This window comes from Haematobia irritans, chromosome 1 (genome assembly GCF_050003625.1).
Source record: "Haematobia irritans isolate KBUSLIRL chromosome 1, ASM5000362v1, whole genome shotgun sequence".
Lineage (NCBI taxonomy): Eukaryota > Metazoa > Arthropoda > Insecta > Diptera > Muscidae > Haematobia > Haematobia irritans.
Genome location: NC_134397.1, coordinates 134,099,771 through 134,121,869, shown reverse-complemented (window position 1 = coordinate 134,121,869; position 22,099 = coordinate 134,099,771). Strand labels below are relative to the sequence as shown.

The following is a 22,099-nucleotide window of genomic DNA, read 5'->3' as shown; positions in this document are numbered from 1 at the left end:
TTTTTTTTACTGAATTGATCTAATCTTTTTTGAGTAGTTTCAGATTTAGTGATCCATGTCTATTAAATCCTTCGGATAATGATTCCAAAGTTAGTGGCCAAAATACACCAGATCGTCGTAATAATCTTTCCAGTGGTGATATGGATCAAAATAATAAATTCTTTAATGTTCTCATGGAACAGATACAAATGTTGCACGAGACCAATACAAAAATATGCAGAGATTTACACGAGGCTAAAGGTATGAAAGACATATGAACTAAGATTTGAGGCATATATTTTGCCAAGCTCGCCATTCCACAGACATGCTTCATTGTGAACATATTTATATTAAAAAATTAAATGAGGACATTTTGTCTATTATTCAAAATTTCAGCTTTTAGAATCTAAAGATATTTTCACAAAAAAATATATAGAGCGACAATTTTTAATGCTATACGAGTACTACATTTGTATGAATTAAAAAGTGTGTTTTTTTAAAGAGCTATAGGAACGTTTTTCAATTGTACAAAAATCCCATCGTGACATAAAGCTTGTTTTAAATGCATGAAAACTGTGTATAGTGTAAAAAGCGAGGGTTTTCGCTTTATTTTTTCCTACTATATCACGATAATATGATTCTAATTTTGGTTGACTTCCAAATTTAATGGCCGTAATAAGAACACCAGTATAGCGGTTCTTTTTAAATCCACGCTCTCTTTATTTATTTCGTTGGTGCCTTTCGCACTTACAAAAAAACAATTCTTTACGTTGAGATCTATGTGATCTTTTCTGTACTAAAGACTTTGTAGCACTGACATTAATTGGTAGAACCATAGTAGAAAAGAGTAGGAAGATACTTCAGATAACTCTACACTTTCTACATAACATATGATTTTGCAATAATCAAAGAAATAGTACTTAACGTAACATTAACGTAATAGTTAAATGGCTTAACTAAAATACAAAAGGAATTCAAATGATAGAAAAAATAGTTATTTCAAATAATGAATAAATAAATTATAAACTTTTCATTGACTTGTTAACTGCCGAAACATATAGGATAAGACTGTCCTTACGATTGTAAAATTTCCATTCATTACAAACAATTTCAATTTGGATACCCAGCAAAAAAATTTGAAAGTTCTTCTTAAGGCACAATTTTAAAAAAACTTCCAAAAATGCCCTCCCAAAGATGTTCTTTATTTTAACAGCACAGGAAGTTCTTTAATTTCAATTTTTATATAACTCGCTTTATTCATATTTTAATGGGTAATTTTAATATATATTTTTTTTTTTTTCAAATAGGTTAAAATCAGAGTAAGAAATAATAAAATGGTGCAAATTATTCAAATTTTATCGAAAAAACTGCTGAACCCTTCCCAGAAAAATTGCGAATTCTTGGAAATATTTGAGGTCAAATATTTCAGACTAGCGTTAGGATGCATTAATAATCATAAAAAAAATTAAAAATTATTTATTTGGCAAAATATCACAAATTTTTTAAATTCACATTTAAAACACTAAATTCGGATTACACCTTAATTCAGTGCAACGGCTTTTGAAATGGTGGACATCCGTCCTACGACAAGCCCATGTTAAATTCGTCGCTTCTACGCCAATTTTTGCAACACTTCCGGATCCAAAAAGAACATTTTCACGACTTTTTAGCGACGCTTTGTTTGCTGGGTAATTTATTGCCATGTTGAGTCTTTCGTGAGATTTTCTGGCTGCTCTAACATGCTCAAATGAAGTACTTGGTTGGGTTTCCACACCTTAAAACATACCCTCTATTTTTATTTATTTATTTATTTATTGATTTTTCAGTATCCAAGTTTGGTATAATATCAAAGGAAATTTTTCTTCGGCCTGGATTCCGCGAAATTTTTAAAAAATCCCGCTTTCCCGGGAATTGAAAAATTCCGAGAAAAACCCCCTAGGTCCAATGTATACCATTTGAATGTTTTTGGACTTACTGCAACAGTAGGCTTATTTACTTTTAGTACATACACCCAAAGAAATTTGTTAGTAGAAACAGCAGAAAAGTCTGCTGAAAAAGGGAAAGTAGTCACTGTTTGCTGAAATAGCAAACATTGTCTGCTATTTGTTAAGCTCGATTTCACAAAAACATGTTTTAGTTTGGCTGAAATAAATAAAAATGTCGACTAGGCCCTATCGTAACACAATTAAAAAAAAAAATTTACGAATATCTATAGTATTTGCCCAAAAATTAACCGCCCACACATAAACCGATCCCAAGATTTGGCTTGCAGAGCAAAAAATTGATTAATATCTGTCCATACACTAAAAAAAAAACAAAAGATTACTTGCAATCAACGATTTTGATATTCCCTTAGGGGTTTGGTATTGATACCTAGCCAAAGATGCGTGTTCTTTATGACATTTCTAGGGACCTATCTAGCTTTAGATCTAGGGTCAATAAAAATAAAGTTAGGATACAGATCTTATTTATCGAAATTTAATTTTCTATTTGCGATGTAGTAATGAACCCGTTACGCACAAAAATGCCAGTTTAGAAGTCCAAATTAAAAATTCAAAATAAATGTTTTCTTAATTCAAAAACCAAAGATGCAAAATCCTCAAAATAAGTCTTAAACTATATTTGAAGAGATTTTATCTTAAATCTAAAGACTCAATATACCAGCTAAATCAAAGACGATTTCTAAAAAAAATCCTTTACTTTAGAGAAAATATTGCTTCAAACGACTTTAAAAAAGGGACAAAAATTTCCAAGATTCGTGTCCTAAATTTAAAGAAATTTGGCCTTAACACTATCCTAAAATCTATGTTGCACAATCTTTCATATTAGGTCAATATTTATTTCAGTGTAGTTATATATGGCACCCATAGAAAACGACTTCCCAAGATTTGACTTCTGAATTACTCTAATTACCATGTGGAAATAGGTTCATATGGTTCATAATAACTTAGAGATACCTCTATATAAACGAATCAAGAAATAAAGTGGCTTACATAGCTTTTTAATCTGCCTTTTTTAATAATCTAGCATAAGATTATTTAAGAATAAAACTGTAACTTGCCATCGTCATCTGTTACCGCAACTCAAGTATTTCGATTGTGGATGATAGTCTTTAGTAGAATTTTGTACGCAATGCATGGTGGATGGTACAAAAGATTCAGTTTGGGCGAACTTTCGGACGTATATACTTGTTGGTTCTTAAATATGCGTTGGAGAACTTTTTAACATCTAAAAATTTTACAATTTTTCTTCGCCAGACCCTGAAGTACAAAATATAACAGCAGGACACCGACTGCTATTTTTAGCAGACTTTTTTCTATGAGTGTATGATTCATTTTTCTAAAAAAAATCAAACAAATTGGCAGCAAACTTGTTGGTAGTGGAAAGAGCAGTATTATATTTGCTATTTTAGCAATCGAGAAAGCTTTCTCCTTTTCAGCAGAATCAACTTTTGTTCTGTTATTACGGGTTTTTTCTTTTGAATGTATAGCCAATTAAAATAGCAGTCAAAGTTTGCTATTTAAGCAAATATTGTCTGCTTTGCTTTACATTGTGTGAAAATATCTTTATGAAATCTAATAGTTTTGGCATACTTTATAAAAAATATATTATTTATTATTTTCGTTTAGTACATTATTTAGCTCATCACATATTTTTTATGATCTTTCCATTTCATATAATATTTGTACATACACACATACATATGTATACCTTATGTTTCCTTTTCTACTTTGTCTTTCTCTATCTCTTTCTATGTCTCTTTGTATTCTATATAATTTCTAATTGTAATTATCCTTATATGTTGTAATTTTGTTGAAATTTAATGTTGTTTTTTTTTTTTTATTTTTTTTCATTTTATTTTCTTTTCTTCCTTTTGTTGTCTTTTTTGTTGCGTTTAACATGAACCAATTCTTATATTCCCGTACATTTGATTTGAATTTGTTGGTGTTACGTCAACATTTTTAGTTTGTATTGAAGTTTTAAAGCACGCTCCCAATTTGGGTATGAGGCACCGTAGAGATAGCATAAGTGGATTAAGTACCCATAGTCAGCCGATGGTGTTTGGTAGTGGATTTGGAACACAAAGTCCAGCGCCATCATATCATTCAGGTGCGTTTTCCAACTCAAAATGTGGAGAAGTAAGAGGAGACAATAATTCAACAATTTTCCTGTTTTCTGCTGTTGATACTTGGGACAAAGTTTATATGGTGTATGATTTGTTTTTCAGGTGCCTATACTCCAGGTATTATGACTGATGTGGTACGTGAAGTTAAAGAAGCGGCCAGAGTAAGGGAGGATGCCCTTTTGAATCGGGTTAAGGCATTGGTGGAGGAGCGTCAATGGTCCATGAATGAATCGAATCTACGCATGATGAGAGATATAGAAGAATTGAAGGTAATCGAATTGTCTTACAATTAAAAGGAATGAAATAGGTTTTGAATCAAGCTTTTATTTATTTTTGTTTTTTTTCCAGTCACAAGTTCATCATTTACGTTCGGATCGCAAAGAAACCAATAAACGTCTCAATCATTTGGAGGCTGAAAATAAATATATGCGTCAAATGTTGGCCGCTCTCTATCACAATCGCAATGCTGTACCCGATATTATTTACGAAAATGAAACATTACGCACCCGAAAATCCTATCCCCATCATTCAAGGCGCCAACAACCGCCAATGAATTTAAACTATGGCACCGTTCATCATCAAAGTCAGGCCACATCATCCTTGGATGAACAAGATGAGGAACCTTTACATATTGTGGAAACTCCATCCACTACTTCGACGGCAGATATTGCCCACCTAAGCAATCAGAGACCACCAGATATGCGTCATTCTTTTTCTAGCTCTGATGGGGGAAGTATAAATGGTGCCACCACAACAACATCGGGAAAAATTTCCGGTCCCATTATGTCTCCACCCAATTTTGCTTTGATATCCTCGGCCAGTGATGAAGCCAAACGCAAAAAAGAGAAAGCCACAAAAAAACTATCATCGGACGATGGTGGTGAAAAGACTTCCGAATTGCCAGTTATCACTAATGTAACATCACATGATCTGCGTAGAGAATTAAATGAAGCGGTGGCAGCACGTCAAGATGCTGATGATCGTATTATAGCGTGGGTTTAATTTGCATTTTTTTTTCTTTGAAGGAATATTTTCTATTTTGTTGGATTTTGAAACACTTATCATATGTCACAAATAGAAAAAAAAACACACACCTCCCATTAAAAACCAATATTTAAGCTAGTCTTGCTAGAAACAAATGATTTTAGCTTTTAATCATCAAAGTTCAACAAGTCCTATACAAAAATTTAATCAATTGGACTTATATACAATAGTATTAGAAATAGATATTTAATAATCCTATTCAATTCGTTCATTATTAAACCATTTCGGTATTCTGTTTTAGTTCATTTTGGGAAAATTTTAATACGAACACAATACGGGACACAATAGAAAAAAACACACACCTCCCATTAAAAACCAATATTTAAGCTAGTCTTCCTAGAAACAAATGATTTTAGCTTTTAATCATCAAAGTTCAACAAGTTCTATACAACAATTACTACGGAATTGCTTATAAAATTCGTAGAATTTTTTTTCAAATTTTTGTAGCATTTTCACTTCAAATAAAACCTTTTACATTTCAACTAGAACTTTTTTCAAATCAAATGCAATCTTTTTCAAATCAAATGAAACACTTTTCAAATAAAATAATACATTTTCCAATTCGAAAGAACACTTTTTCAAACCCTAGCGCTGGCACTATTTACAAATGTAAACATTTCATTTTTGAAACTATTGCCATTTCAATTTTGTCGGATTTCCGTGCGGTTTAGATTTAGTGACCAGTATTTTGTCTTCTTTCACAAAATGTACACATAAAGCAATATTTGTAACAATTTAGCAGTTTTTCGATAATTTGTTGAATTTTTCTTCAAAACTTGTCGCTATTTACAAATGTAAATATATGTGGAATAAGATACTTTTAGTTGAATTTTTTAATTATTTCATATGAAAATAGTACAAATAAGAGAAAAATAGATTTAAACTCGAAATATTTATCCTTTAAGCAACTGTAGCATTTGGTTTGGAGCCAACTGTGCTCCACACAGATTGGTTTTTTATTTGCCCACATATTTTTCTTGTATAACGCTTCCTTTTCCTCTCATCGATATGTGCTACTGTAGCACATATCGATGCCCTCATTCCAGAGTACGCTAAGTCGACTTAGTATGTTTTGATGGAGTTCGCTGTTTTTTTTTTATTCGGATTGATGTGAATTGCATCCTGTCAAAAGATCGAATTTATTGGACATTTCTGTCAAAAGTTATGGTTAATATTGTACTTAGCCTGTGTCTAAAGTTTTAAAAAATGTCCAATCCAAAAAGGGCAAAAAGCTGTGTTCGGTCTAAAGTGGTCTAAGTAATTTTTAGCCATGTTCTTTATCACTATTTTAAGTTCGTACGTACTAAAAAAAAATTATAAAAAATATGATTCTAAGACCGAAAATAAGGGAATTTCTATCTTATACGGGTTTTGGGAAATTTCCAAAAACAAAACTTGTTTCTTGTTTCCTGCAAAATTCACTTTTTAGACTTAGCGCGCTTTGGAATGTAGACATCGATATAGCATGCGGCTTTTACTTTTGAATGACCTCTGTCATCTACGTGAGGCAAAAAACCTTCTGAAGAACTAGCCAATGTGTCTGCTTAATTTTAATTAATTTTTTTTAAATTAGATTAGGGCCGTTAAAACACGAATGGTTTTCGCATCCATTCGTGTTTTTGAGGATTATTATCCCATTTAAATCCGTCTTCACTAAGCAAAAGTTGCTATAAATATGACGCCACTAATTTAGATCATCTTCGTTTTCCTCATTCTCTTCCCCCAATTCCTTCTCATTATCAGTATCGCATGCATACTCCAACTGAGTACGACCCATCTTACACATAAGATCTATCACTACCAAGGCAAGACCTCAGGGCACTACTTTCATCAATCACACCCAGAAAAGGAATGCGATCACCTCCTAGAGAAAAATGTCAAAAGTAACATTTTTCTGTAGGAGGTGATCCTGAACATGTTTATATAGAAAACAATTTTTATCACAACAAATTCGATATAGAAGATTTTTAATGCAAATGACTAACGCTATATGAACAGGTTTGTGGGAGGCCAAATGTAAGGGGGATAAAATCAGTGGCGTGTAACTGAATCCCTGAAGAGTATGAGGACTGTACTGCATCTTTTATATAATAAGAATAAATTGAAATCCAAATAAAACGACCGGAATGTGTTGAAAAACAAGCAATAAAAATACAATATTTATTGAGAAATTAAAGGAGAAAGAGAAAAGTTAGCAAAAAGAAGAGATACCTTGGTGACGTTGCAGGGAAAAAACTGCGAGCGATATGAAAGAATTTTGCAATCTGCTAACCTAAAGTACTAAATTTTTACTGTTAAGTAATTCACAATAGTTTATAATTCAGCAATTTCATAATTCAAAATAGTAACTCTTTTGTGATTTTAGGCAAATTCATTTACACTACAATAATTTATATAAGAGAAATTCTATTTAAAATTAAGAAAAAAACACAATTGTGTTTGACCTCTATTAAATTAGGTAAATCGCCTCGTGCCAATTTTATAAAACCCTCCTATTTTTTTATTAAATTTTCTCTCGGAAAACCACTCTCACCTGATTTTAAAAACAAAAAAAACTCATTTCCTTTAATGTGAACTAAAACAGAAAATTGAAATTTTTTTTAAATTAATATATCTATGTATTAACTAAAATGTAATTAATTAGATATTGAAATTATTTTTATTCGACCTAATATAATGCACAAGCACCACATATCACACGCACATGTCATAATTCACTTCACCCATCCATAGTGGCCAGTTCGTGTAAACAAAAAAGCTTTGGAATCTGAAGCTAAATCAAAATAAATAAAATAATGTATTTTTTTTAATATTGAAACTGGTCATTCCCCCTTCCTATCCACTTACACACATGCATCACTCTACAAAGCAATTGTTATTATTCCTCACTATCACCATATGTATTTTGTGTGTGTGTGTCTTTTTTATTAACTGACCAAAAACTGTTTGTGTTGTTTTGTTCCCAATTTTAGTCTTGAGAAATTGGTTAAAACTCTACAAGTAAATGCAACTCATCCCTCATCCTCCATGGCCACCAATATAACCAACACCACCACCACCACAACTACCAACATTGAAAATCAACATAAAAAATCCCATCATCAGGCATTGTCTAATGGTGATGGAGGCAGCGTTCATAGTAGATCCAAAAGTAGTAGTACTAGTGGAGTAGCCAGTGGTGGAGGTCCTAACAAAACTAATAAACGTTCTGGAAATACGACTACAACGTCTGCAACGCATGCCTCTATACGAAATAAATGGATAAGCCAACAGCATCATCATCATAATCAGAGTGCTACGTCCAGTTCTCACAGTTCACCCGTTAAATTGAGTGTGGCTGGACCTATAACGGATTTATAGTTCGAAACTCCTAGAACACCAATTAGAAAGCCGCCACGAAAGAAAAAACCAGGCATTCGTATATCACATTTTTGAAGGAAGCCAAACAATGCTTTTGGTTGTGATGCAGTAGATAATAACAATAGTCTGGTTTAAAATGAATAACGATGCAACGAACGAACAATAAAATGAGAAGGGATATTACCTACTAATGAATACTACTGAAATTTTGTTATTAACAATAGAGTTATGTAGTTGTCATTGAATTTTAATGTTTCTATTATCTTTACTAGTATTTTTGTTTGTCTATCTCCTATTATGTATTGAACGTTTTTTATGCCTATTCATTTGGAAAATTGTAACTAATGGTTTGAAAGTGTATAAGAATTAATTTATTTGGAAGTATCCCAATAACGACTATCGATTTTAGACTTGTTAGCTTACACAATTTGTCTTTTAGTAATTATATCAAATTCTTACTGGAAGTCTACCAAAAGCTTACACACAAAAGTTTGAAATAACAGCAAAAATGTTGCTTGCTTCAACTGGTTTTGTCTGCTGAAAAGGGAAAGGATCTCGTTTGCTAGAACAGCAAATTTTTTACTGTAAATGCTTAATTAAAACATTATCCACAAAAAAAAATTATTCAAAAAAAAATCAATCACAAAAATTAATTCTTTGGATTAATTTTTCTAAATCAATTAATTATTGTTTATAATTGGATTATTTTTTTTTTGTAATTGACTTTGGAGTTTGATATGATTTCTGCGAAGAAGTTTCAATTAAACATTAATTGGATAATTAATGTCATAAATAAAAAGCAAAAGTATTTTTTAAAATCAAAACAAAAATCAATCACAAAATTTAATTGTATCAAATTTTTTAATTGGATTAATTAAATTTTTAATTGGCTTTGGAGTATGATATCATTTTTGTGATTGAAGAAATTTCAATTAAAAATTAATTGGATTATTAATTTCGTAAATGACAAAAAAAATATTTTTTTGTATTCAATTTTTTTGGGATACTTTGAAAAAAAGATGCCACGCTAACTTACTTTGCAAAGCTAAATTAGGTTTTTAAATTATTAGCATATATTTTGGGGGCCACCGTGCTCCTATGATTAACATGCCCGCTTTGCATATAAAGATTCCAATTTTCGACCGAACACCAAAAAGTTTTTTCAGCGGTGGGTTATCCCCTCTCAGTAATGCTGGTGACATTTCTCTAAATTGTTTCGTCGCAATTTGAAAGACCTTTTGTACGTTCGGACTCGGGGTATAAAAAGGAGGTCATTAGAACACAAACTGATGAAAAATTGAAGTCAGCGAAAAAAAGGCAAGACGGTGGAGTTGTTTGCTAAAATATCATAGTTTAAAATTAATCTACACTAAAAAATATTGTTATTCATAACAGCAAAAAAGTTTGCCAGCAGTTTTTTGCTGAAAAGGGGAAATCAGTAGAATGTAATTGTTTAAGCAAACATTCGTTAGTTGAAATAACAAACAAATACTTCTGAATTAGCAAACGTCTTTGCTATTTTTTTAAATATCGCTGCTAAAATAGCAAACTATATGTGTACTACGGAAGACTTTGAGAGGTGAGATTTTGGGGGCCAGAACAAATATTTCTGCTGGCCACATTTTCATAGAGGTAAAATGTAAATTACAATCTCCATGTAGGTCATACACTTATAGAAAAAAAATCTGCGAAAAACTGCAGTCAGTGTTTGCTGTCATTTTTTTTTTTACTTTGGACTATAACTCGGAAAATTATTACGCTCTAAAATGTCACCCAAAGTATTTTCAATACTTGTTTATATGTTCATGCCCTATAATATCTTTAAAATCTCCAAATTTGTTTGCTGTTAAGTCTTAGTTTAAGAATTTTTTGAGCAAATGTAAGTCGCATTCTTAATATATTGTCTTTATTGTGTTACGATAGTCCCTAGTTCAACTTTTTTATTTATTTCGTTCAAACTAAAACCTGTATACGGTTAATCCAACGTTTGCAAACAGTGACTACTCTCCCTCAGCAATGGTTAGCATGCCCGCCTTGCATACACAAGGTCGTGGGTTCGATTCCTGCTACGACCGAACACCAAGAAATTTTTCAGCGGTGGATTATCCCACCTCAGTAATGCTGGTGACATTTCTGAGGGTTTCAAAGCTTCTCTAAGTGGTTTCACTGGAATGTGGAACGCCGTTCGGACTCGGCTATAAAAAGGAGGTCCCTTGTCATTGAGCTTAACATGGAATCGGGCAGCACTCAGTAATAAGAGAGAAGTTCACCACTGTGGTATCACAATGGACTGAATAGTCTAAGTGAGCCTGATACATCGGGCTGCCACATAACCTAACCTAACCTAACCTCCCTCAGCAAACTTTCAGCTGTTTTAGTTAATTTTTCTGCTATATCTACTAACAAATTTCTTTGGGTGTACATTGACAAAAACTTGTTTTTTGTTTGTTTTTAATATGTGAAGGTTTTTAGAGGTCCAATGTATACATTCAACTGTTTTTGGAGGATTCAAAAACAGCACATTGTTTGTTGTTTTAGCAAAAACAAAAACTCTAAAACAGCAATTTTTTGTCTGTTGAAAGAAAACACTCAGTGTTTGGTATGAGTATACACTTATAGGAAAAAGTCTGCTAAAAACAGTAATCGTTGTCTGCTGTTAAATTCTTCTAGTACTTCAGGCTCTAACGAACAACAAATTACAAAATATTTGGGTTATATATGGTATTTTTCCCTAAAGCTTAGTTAATAACCAAAAATATTTTTTATTTTTTTTCAAGTAATAAAGTTTGCAATTTTATCAAACAGTTGCTTTCCATGTATTGACAGATTTTGCTGTTGGGGTCTCCTAAGAAATTTGTTTCGAGTGTAGTTGAAATGGAATCTAACTGGCTACTAATTATTATACACTTACGGCCATTTTCATGTAGCTCCGTTAGGCTTTAACTGCCAGTTAACAGAAAGAAAAATGGAAATATCTTTTCTCCGGTTAACTTTAACTGAACAATTTTCAGCAGTTAAGTTTCTAACTGGCATATGGAATATATACGCAAGATGACAGATATGTAGATTTCACGGTTTAAAAGTTCGTTAGCTAACGTAGCACTAACGAAGCTTCATGAAAATGGGGGTTAATCACGTTTCTTTTCAATTAAATTATCCACAATATTTCCCAATATTTATCCATATCTACTTATAATTCTCAAACTCAACTAACAAAGCAACATATACATAATCAACACTTTTTAAAATTCCTTAATAAATACAAAACTACATTTACATACATATATTAAAAAAAATATTCTTAAACAGCACAACATTAATTACAATTGATAACTACATTAAAGTAATGCCGTTTCCACATTAAAACTCAAAATATTAGAATAGACATAATTAAGTATAGATATTACCAATTTTACTTCGTTTGCAATTCAAATACAAAAGCATTAAAACATGAAACAACTTTCAAAAGAATCTACCTAAACTATAAGCCAGTATCCATAAAATGATAATCAAAAATAATTTAAAAAATTATTAGTATCGAATATAGTAATGTTAAATTGAACTAAATTAAATTTTATTAGTGGTATGAATGAATTTTACTGAATGTTATTATAGGTAATTTGTTAAAGTATATAAAGAATATGAAAAAAAAAATAAATTGTGAAAATTACTATGTATATGGTATATGTTAATTTATGGTTTATTATGTTCTTATGTAAAATAGTTTAGTTTGTTAATTTGAATTTCTTTCCTTTATATTCTGAATATATACTATTAATTAATTTGAACATTTGTATTAATCATATTTTTAAGTGCCATTTCATATAAACAATAAATAAATCATAATCATAATATTTTTATTTTCCAAATTTTTTCTTGCCTTGTTAATGGGGTAAGTAACATAAACAAGTAAAAAAGACGAAATCGCCAAAGACGAAGGGTAACAATATTTCATCCTTCACCATGGATTTGAATGAAAAAAAAAATATCAAATACATATATAGAGCAGGAGAATAGAAAATACAGTATGTTACGAATTCTTCTGCTCTCATTCTCTAATACTCATACATCGCCAAAATTCGGGATCTGCAATCAAGCAGACACCGAATTTTGTATTTCAAATTTAACAAATACATGTACTCATATATGAAGAACAGGAAATGCAATAGGATACGACTACTCTACTATTCATTTCTGCTCTCTTTCTCTAACTATCTTTCATTGTCACAATTTGGGAACTGTCTACATACAACAGGAAATACAGTGGTTTACCGTTGCTACTGTTATGAGAGATTTTTTCCATGAGAGAACCCCAACGGTTTTGGTTGCGGACTTTTAACTAGTACATTTATAGAACAGGGGAACAGAAAATACATTAAGTTATGCACACTAATGCTGCTCTCTTCCATTGTCGAAATTCGGACCCTGTGTTTGGAATTCTATACAATAATACATCTATATATACCAGGAGATCAGGAAATACAGTAGGTTACAATTGCTACTGCTCTCTCTTTTTGTATCACTCTCACGCAGTGTTGCCATTATTGGGGTATATGTTTTAATGAGTAGGGAATACAACTTTTGGGTTGCGAACTTCAATCAAATACATATGCAGAACAGAAGAACAGAAAGTATAATAGGTTATGCATATTAATGCTGCTCTCTTTCTCATACACAATTACATCGCAAAAATGTGGATTCTGTTTTTCGAATTTAATCAAATACATGTATGTAGAGAACAGGAGTTCAGGAAATACAATAGGTCTCTTTCATTCTGGTCTCTTTCTCTAACTCATTCCCACTGTAAAAATTCGTAAACTGTGGTCTGAATTTGGTGGAATAAAATACATAACAGGAGATCAGGAAATACAAATAAGTTACGACGCATAATACTCATGACGCTGCCCTCTTTTTCTCATCCACTCCCATTGTCAAAGTTCGGGAAATGTATGTTGGAGTTTTGTGAATATAACAGGAGAATAGAAAATACAATAGGTTACACATGATACTGCTTCACTCTTTCTCTAACACTCTTACACAGTGTTGCCATTATTGGGGATATTAGGCATAAATGGAGGCAACATTTTTGGTTTGCGGATGTGGGGATTTTATGGTGAATTTGCACTAGCTGAATTTAAAACCAAACTTCAAAGGATTTTGGTTGATCGAAAGGTTTTGGCTACTTTTTAAGGTTACTTTACATAGACAATTTATTTTTGCAGAAAATAAATATTTTTATTTGTTGAGTTGCACCATTCCCCTTGAATAATTATTACAACAAGACTTACCAGCGAAGGTTGTAAGGTTGAAGTGGCTAAACTCGGACTCAGTACCACCCTTTATGCAAAACAAAAAACACTGCATACATATGGTATAATATAAACATTTTCTAGCCTCGAAACTTTTGCGTATATTGTCGGTGAAACATACCTACATCTAGCACTCAATATACATACCTTCCTTGTCGTGGCGAAATTCTGAATAGATTTTGAAGATTTTTAATTTTTAAAAAAGGAAACTTCGTAAATTGGTGATTTAGATCGCAAAACTTGTCTTCCCTTTGTTATACCAAATTTTAGTCCATAAATGTAAATATCAACAAGTGCGAATGTTGTTTTTGTAGGACTGTCACTACTTCCCTTTTTTTATCAAGAATGTTGTATATATTTTTTCATTAAAGGTTTTTGGGGATTTTGTATTGAGAAATTTAATGTTAAATTAGGGACAAAAGCGTTGTCATCACGATTACCACTCGAGCCTAAAATAATTTACCAAAATTTGGAGAAAATTTTACCAAAAAAACTACCAAACAAAAAAAATTTTATTTGTACAGAAAATGTTGTCAAAATTTTATTTATATAGAAAATTTTGCCAAAATTTTATTTTTATAGAAAATTTGGTCAAAATTTTATTTCTATAGGAAATTTTGTCAAAATTTTATTTCTATTGAAAATTTTGTCAAAATTTTATTTCTATAAAAAATTTTGTCAACATTTTATTTATATAGAAAATGTTGTCAAAATTTTATTTCTATAGAAAATTTTGTCAAAATTTTATTTCTATAGGAAATTTTGTCAAAATTTTATTTCTATAGAAAATTTTGTCAAAATTTTATTTCTATAAAAAATTTTGTCAAAATTTTATTTCTATAGAAAATGTTGTCAAAATTGTATTTCTACAGAAAATGTTGCCAAAATTTTATTTCTATAGAAAATTTTGTCAAAATTTTATTTTTATAGAAATTTTGGTCATAACTTTATTTTTATAGAAAATTTGATCAAAATTTTATTTCTATAGGAAATTTTGTCAAAATTTTATTTCTATAGAAAATTTTGTCAAAATTTTATTTCTATAAAAAATTTTGTCAACATTTTATTTCTACAGAAAATTTTGTCAAAATTTTATTTCTATAGAAAATTTTGTCAAAATTTTATTTCTATAGAAAATTTTATCAAAACTTTATTTCTATAAAAAATTTTGTCAAAATTTTATTTCTATAGAAAATGTTGTCAAAATTTTATTTCTATAGAAAATTTTCTCAATATTTTATTTCTATAGAAATTTTTTGTCAAAATTTTATTTCTATAGAATTTTTTGTCAAAATTTTATTTCTATAGAAAATTTGGTCAAAATTTTATTTACATAGGAAATTTTGTCAAATTTTTTTTTCTATAGAAAATTTTGTCAAAATTTTATTTCTATAAAAAATTTTGTCACAATTTTATTTATATAGAAAATTGTGTCAAAATTTTATTTATATAGAAAATTTTGTCAAAATTTTATTTCTATAGAAAATTTTGTCAAAATTTTATTTCTATAGAAAATTTTGTCAAAATTTTATTTCTATAGAAAATTTTGTCAAAATTTTATTTCTATAGAAAATTTTGTCAAAATTTTATTTCTATAGAAAATTTTGTCAAACTTTTATTTCTATAGAAAATTTTGTCAAACTTTTATTTCTATAGAAAATTTTGTCAAAATTTTATTTCTATAGAAAATTTTGTCAAAATTTTATTTCTATAGAAAATTTTGTCAAAATTTTATTTCTATAGAAAATTTTGTCAAAATTTTATTTCTATAGAAATTTTTGTCAAAATTTTATTTCTATAGAAATTTTTGTCAAAATTTTATTTCTATAGAAAATTTTGTCAAAATTTTATTTCTATAGAAAATTTTGTCAAAATGTTATTTCTATAGAAAATTTTGTCAAAATGTTATTTCTATAGAAAATTTTGTCAAAATGTTATTTCTATAGCAAATTTTGTCAAAATTTTATTTCTATAGAAAATTTTGTCAAAATTTTATTTCTATAGAAAATTCTGTCAAAATTTTATTTTTATAGAAAATTTGGTCAAAATTTTATTTTTATAGAAAATTTGGTCAAAATTTTATTTTTGTAGAAAATTTGGTCAAAATATTATTTTTATAGAAAATTTGGTCAAAATTTTATTTCTATAGGAAATTTTGGCAATGTGGAACACGAAAATTTTGGCAATGTGGAACACGGTTCGGACTCGGCTATAAAAAGGAGGTCCCTTGTCAATAAGCTTAACATGGAATCGGGCAGCACTCAGTGATAAGAGAGAAGTTCACCACTGTGGTATCGCAATGGACAGAATAATCTAAGTGAGCCTGATGCATCGGGCTGCCACTTAACCTAATCTACCAGACAGTAAAAAATCTACCATTTTTGGTAGAATTCTACCATCTGTGGCAACCGTGTCCGTGACTGTATCTGGAAAAACGTTGGCTCTCATATCATTAAACCGTTACCTGAATTTTGACGATACGAAGAATGCATTTTATATTTCGGTATTAACGTGAGTATATGTTCGGTTTTCGAATTGAAAATCACTTTATTTTCGCGATTACTTTTCCTGAAATAATCAAAATTATAAATGAAAACAAATATCCCTGTCTTGTACCGAAATGAGGAACAAGAAACGGCGCATCAATTGAGTTATGTTTTCTTTAAGCCTGGTACTTTGTTCGGTTTTCGAGTTGAAAATCACTTCAATCAAAATTATAAATGAAAACAAATATATTCCTATTAAATCAAATCGGATGAAAACGAAAATGTGTATCAATTGACTTAAATTATCTGTTTTAAATCGCACTATTTTAATAAAACAAAACCGCGTAAATTTTAATGCGAAAAGTGGCCATAGTATCGCCCTTTATATTGAACTGTTTTAATAAAATAAACACGAAAATGTCAACGCGAAACGCGAACAAATATTAATAATCCAAAAAACGCTTTATTGCGTTTCAAAATATGTCCATACGTCTATACGTTTTTCATGCGTTTGAGCCAATTGTCGCAGAACTTTGGCCACTATAGAACCGAAGCGGTATCGAAAAATATTTACCTCTCATGTTATTTTTTACATTCGGAAATAAAAAAAGTCATTCGGTGCCAAATCGGGACTATACGGCGGATGACGCATGAAATCGATGTTTTGAGTGCTCAAAGCTGCAGTTGTTTGAACCGATGTGCTCGAATTGTCGTGGCGAATAGTGATCCGCATTCGGCGTTTGATGTTCCTGATATCTTGGAAGACAACTAGCAAACAAATGGTTGTGTACCACTCACAATTTACTGATTTGGTTTGTTCTAGTGGTACGATTGCGACATATCCAGGTTTTCGGAAAAAACAGGCAATCATTTGATTGGAAGTGCTTCGTGCGTGAGCAACTTTTGTTGAATGTGGATCATCTTGGAACGCTCATACAGTAGACTGCTGCTTGCTCTCCAGCTAATAACCGTAAATTCACGATTCATCGCCTGTCATGATGGCATAGACGTGTTTCGAATCACCTCGATCGTATTTTTGGACCATTTCTTTCGAACAATCGAAACAGCACAGAACATATTTTACGTGTTTTGTTTGACGGCTACGACAATTTTTTATTTATATAAAATATTTGAATATCTTTGACTTGAATAGTTGTATGTGTTGAATCATTTTTATTCATCTAAATGTAAATTCTTCGTCGGCAGACAAGAAAAAAAAACATAAACCTCTTAAATGCAACTAATACTAAAAAAATACATAACTACTATTAAGAAGGTGGAATTTTAATGGAAATGATAACGATTTTCCAATTTAATTGGAAATTTCTCCAGATTCATGCTCCAAATCAGAAGAGGACGATATATCTTCAACCAAGTCTTTCAAATCGGACAATACTATATTGGGTTTTTTAGTATTATCTTCTGGAGGATTTAAACAAGTATCGGATTTATGGAAATCTTCTTCATCGCTACTGATATCCTCACAAGGAAGACTTATATTAGCTTTAAGTACCTTCGAATTTGTTTGTTCTTTATCGTCAGTGGATTCCACAGGAGATAGCCGGGGCTTCTTTGCAGGAGAATCTATAGAATTTGCATCTTCCCCAAGGGATGAGCAATCTAAGTACGAAGAATTTTATTGTAATTTTTTTTTGTCTCCTGTATTATTCGACATACCTGATTGTTTGTTATTTTTATTTCGTTGCTCCTCTTCCTTATCTTCGTTGTCATCATCATCCTCTGGCAATTCATCACTAGATATATCTTCACGCTCCCGATATTGTTTGGGTAAATGAGATTCATCAGCAATTGGATCTTTAACTTTCGGTTTGGATTCCTTGGGTGTGAGATCAAGATCTTGATTAATTTCACGTCCGGTTTGCTTTTTAATACTTTTCGCAATGACCCTTTTTTGATGATCCAATTGGGGAAATAGATCTCTTGAGTTTTCTAAAGCTTGTTTGGCAGCATTCATTTCGGCTTGTTGTATGGAGGACCCTATGGATGATTAACACCAAAATTATATGGTGTGAAAATGCATTAATTTTCCCCATAATTACCTGTGGCAGTAGCCAACCGTTTATTCCTAAAATACACAGCAACCGTATATACACGAGTATTTGTGGGACCCGATGATTCTATAACCTTATATAGTGGAATATCAGGCTCTCCCCCATCCATTGTCCTTAGAGTTAAACAACATTGTTGTAATTTCGATTTTGGATCATTCCAATCCTGATTCATAATAAACATTTGAAGACGTGGAAACAGACAAACATGACAGAATTGCTCGCAATACAGCAAACCTTTATCGACATATAGAGCACCAAGAAAAGCCTCCAGTAAATCTGCTCTATCTTTTGTTTTCAACTCAGCTTTGGGATTGGAATAAATTGCATATTTTGTCATACCCAAATCATCGCAAACTACAGCTTGAGTCCGGTTGTTAACCAACGACGAACGTAAAAGAGACAAATGACCCTCATGATGTTCGGGAAAATGACGATATAAATATTCCGAGCATATCAACTGAAGAACAGTATCCCCCAGAAACTCCAAACGTTGATTTGAACCCAAAGTCAAATGGGTAAAGCCAATGGAGCGATCAGTAAATGCTCTTGCCAGTAGTCTTATATGTTTAAATTGTATGCCTATGGACTCTTCAAATTTGTTTAATTCCTGCAACATAGGATACGAAGAAATGCAATCTCTGTCACCCATTGGTTCTTGTTCTTGGAGAGGATGACCTGGTAAATTTTTCCAAATCTCTCGTAACTGGTCGTCTTCCTTGAATAAAGCATTCATGAATACCTCATCGGCTACTGAAATACCACCATCCAAGAGTAAGGCTCCCATCAGAGCCTCAAAGCAATTTGCCATAGCATGTTTCAATTCAAGTTCATGGCACAAATCGGATCCATGGGCGTACAGCATATATTCTTCTAGGCTCAATTTCTTGGCAAGCAAAGCCAAATGTTGATTTTGAACTATGGCAGCCCGATAGGTGGCCAACCCACCTTCTTCTAGTTCGGGAAACATAAAAAATAGATGTATGGAGCTAAGGAATTCTACGACAGCATCACCAAGAAATTCCAAACGTTCATTATGTGTTATATTGGACATTGTTTCGTACTCCTTGCCAAAACGAGACATAATATTTATCAAAGTGTTGATACCTCTTTTCCTGGTATTCATATAATGGATTTTACGGTCTCCATATTCAGGCTGCCTTATACCACAATTAGTAAGAGAATTTCTGGCATGATCGGGATTCGTTCCATAGTTTTCCTTATACGACGGATGGGTTAAAGCCAATTGCAATAAATATCTAAAAGAAGAGAGCGGTTATTAAAAAATAGGCTTGGAATAGTTAACATATTGACTATTGATACCTGTTTTTAAACTTGTATTCAATATTTTCTTGCAAAAGATCCAATGATCTGTGAAATCTTAAATGACCCGTTAAGACAGGGACCAACATTGCATGTTGTACCACATCACACATGATGCCTGTACGATGATAACCTTTAGAACTAACCGCAACAGTGACATTTCTTTTCATTCTTCCTTGTGTACGCATTTCCTGTAAACGAGCCTCTTTCTCTTCAAGCTTTCGCTTGTCCTTAAACGATGGCTTGGACATGTTAGCCATTAAATGGCGAAATTTCACATATTCTCTCCAGGCCTTTTGGTACTCAGGATTACCAGCATAACTCAATTGAGGTGGCCTTATTCCGAAATGTATTATGGCAGGATAACAAAGTCCATCCTCTTTGTCATAACATTCTGGCAAATCGCCAACGTTGCGATCTAACTGATCCACACGTATTGAGCTAGGTTTATAACCAGGTTTTGTGGCCAACATTCCCTTGAAGTTATCTACATAATCTTGCCATTCGGTTTGTGGTGTATGCTCTAAATTGGTTAAAAGTGGTTTATCAACAAGTGGTCCTGCATTGTCCAAAAGATATTTCAAAACTTCACACATAGCTAACACCTCTTTGCCATTGTCTGGTAAATCACGTACAAATCGTGGTAGAAAATGAAAAGCTGGACAGCTCTCTGTAACAGTCTCATCCATTTTGGGTAACAATGAAAAATCTACTAATTCTAAAAGTTCATGGAACATGTACTTAACTGGAAGGAGAGACAAATTTATAATTCATATTTTGATTATTTTCAATATTAGACTTACAAAACAAATCCAATTCTCTTATGGTAAAATTCTCGGGCATCTTTTCTTCCACATACAGTATGGTATATTCTATATTAAAACGTATTACTTTACATGTTGGTAAATCGCCCAACGGAAAGTGGGATAACAAAGAAAATCCTTCGAAAAGAAATTCATGCTCATCATGCTTGATAATCGTAGGTGTTTTCGTTAAGAAATTTGTGGGAGGGGAAATTGTTATGCGATAATGGTATAATTTATTTGCATTATTAGAATTGGGATCACACTTGGTATAGCATTTCTCTCCAGGATAAATTCCGTGTCTTATTCCAACACGTCGTGATTTTTGTGAGCATCTACAAAGGGGACCATCGTTCATTTCACCGGCTTCATTATGCCACAAATCGGCATGTATACGATAGGGATGTTGAACTTTGCGTGATAGTTCTTCCATGCAATTATCCTGTTCCAATTTAAAATCCTCGTTGTCCGAGGAGTCGGAATCCGAAGAGGAACAGCCCTCAGATTTATGTTTGCAAACACGTCTCCTTGTTGCCAGTCTAGGTGCTGGCTTATATGGAGGCAATTTCTCTCTAATACGATCAGATCGTTTCAATAGCTCTTCTTCGAATAATTCACATAAGATTAAAAGACGAGCGCTTCCCTCAACTTCATGAACAGTATTGGTACGACGATAATAGGGATCAGCTGGCGAAGATCGTATCCATACCTCTCTGCTGTTCTCTTCTAGTTCACTAAGTTCCTCCATTTTTCTTTGAATCTCTTCAGGAGTTTCACAATAATTTGATCTCCACATCCTTAGCAATCGATCTCGTTCCGTCTCCGGCTTTTGGGGACGATCTTCTCGCAAACGAGAACGTTTTTCTTTAACAACCACTGGTGGAACTGATTGATTCGAGTGATTTTGGGAATCATAACGACTTCCAGTGGAATAAGATGATGTCGTTCGCGAATAATAATCCCCACGATTCCTGGGTACAGATGAAGAATAACGGTGTGAAACATTGTAGCTACGTGGTGGAGGAACTACCACCGGTGGTGGAGGATATTGGTAGTAATGACTACTAGGGTAAGATCTGTATTTATATGATGTATGAGGATAATCACTGCGTCCATCGTATCCTGGAGGTGGTTCTGAATAGTCGTGAGAGTGTGTAATTCGACTACCTTTAGCTGCAGAATCTGAATGCTCGTATGTATGCGAGATTCGGCTTCCTTTAGTTGAGGCATCGTCAATTTGTGTACGCTTAGTATACTCCTCATTGTCACGATTTATTCCACCACTTTGTGATAATTTATTAGTTGCCACAGGCGGCAAAGGATCCGGTGGTGGCATTATGGATCAAAAAACTTATGAGAATACACTTTTCACTTATCCACAGTAAATGCTATTGCCTTTAATAAATTTGACTGCAACTAAACACCAATGAGATGAAATAACAGCTGATCGCATAAAGGGGGTTCACACCATGCAGTGGATGCAACAAAGCAATGGAACCTCTGTGAATGAATTGAATATGATTTCAAGTATGTTTCAAAGGATAAATGTAGAAATCCTATTCAATTTTTTAAAAATCCAGTTTTAAGAAAATTATAAATC

At 32.0% G+C, this 22,099-nt stretch overlaps 2 protein-coding genes across 9 annotated transcripts in view; one reads left to right on the top strand and one right to left on the bottom strand.

The window, feature by feature from the left end:
* The window catches only part of LOC142221847 (uncharacterized), a 119,418-nt gene extending 107,626 nt beyond the window's left edge, over window positions 1–11,792 (top strand). For 7 of the 8 annotated variants that reach the window (XM_075291682.1, XM_075291680.1, XM_075291679.1 and 4 more), the window contains 5 exons: window positions 38–240; window positions 3,946–4,089; window positions 4,208–4,374; window positions 4,454–5,097; window positions 8,122–11,792. In XM_075291682.1, the coding sequence (XP_075147797.1) occupies window positions 38–240; window positions 3,946–4,089; window positions 4,208–4,374; window positions 4,454–5,097; window positions 8,122–8,509 (1,546 nt within the window). In that variant the 3' untranslated portion in view covers window positions 8,510–11,792. The remainder of the gene's footprint in view (window positions 1–37; window positions 241–3,945; window positions 4,090–4,207; window positions 4,375–4,453; window positions 5,098–8,121) is intronic. The other variant, XM_075291686.1, reaches the window with a different exon arrangement.
* Window positions 11,793–17,443: 5,651 nt separating this feature from the next.
* Window positions 17,444–21,931, bottom strand: drosha (ribonuclease 3 drosha). The gene is made up of 5 exons (XM_075291677.1): window positions 20,500–21,931; window positions 19,697–20,441; window positions 18,365–19,632; window positions 17,982–18,302; window positions 17,444–17,924 (listed from the first exon to the last, which is right to left on the bottom strand). Exons 1-5 carry the CDS (start codon window positions 21,833–21,835, stop codon window positions 17,617–17,619), a joined length of 3,978 nt encoding a protein of 1,325 aa, XP_075147792.1. The 5' UTR covers window positions 21,836–21,931; the 3' UTR covers window positions 17,444–17,616.
* Window positions 21,932–22,099: the final 168 nt, after the last annotated feature.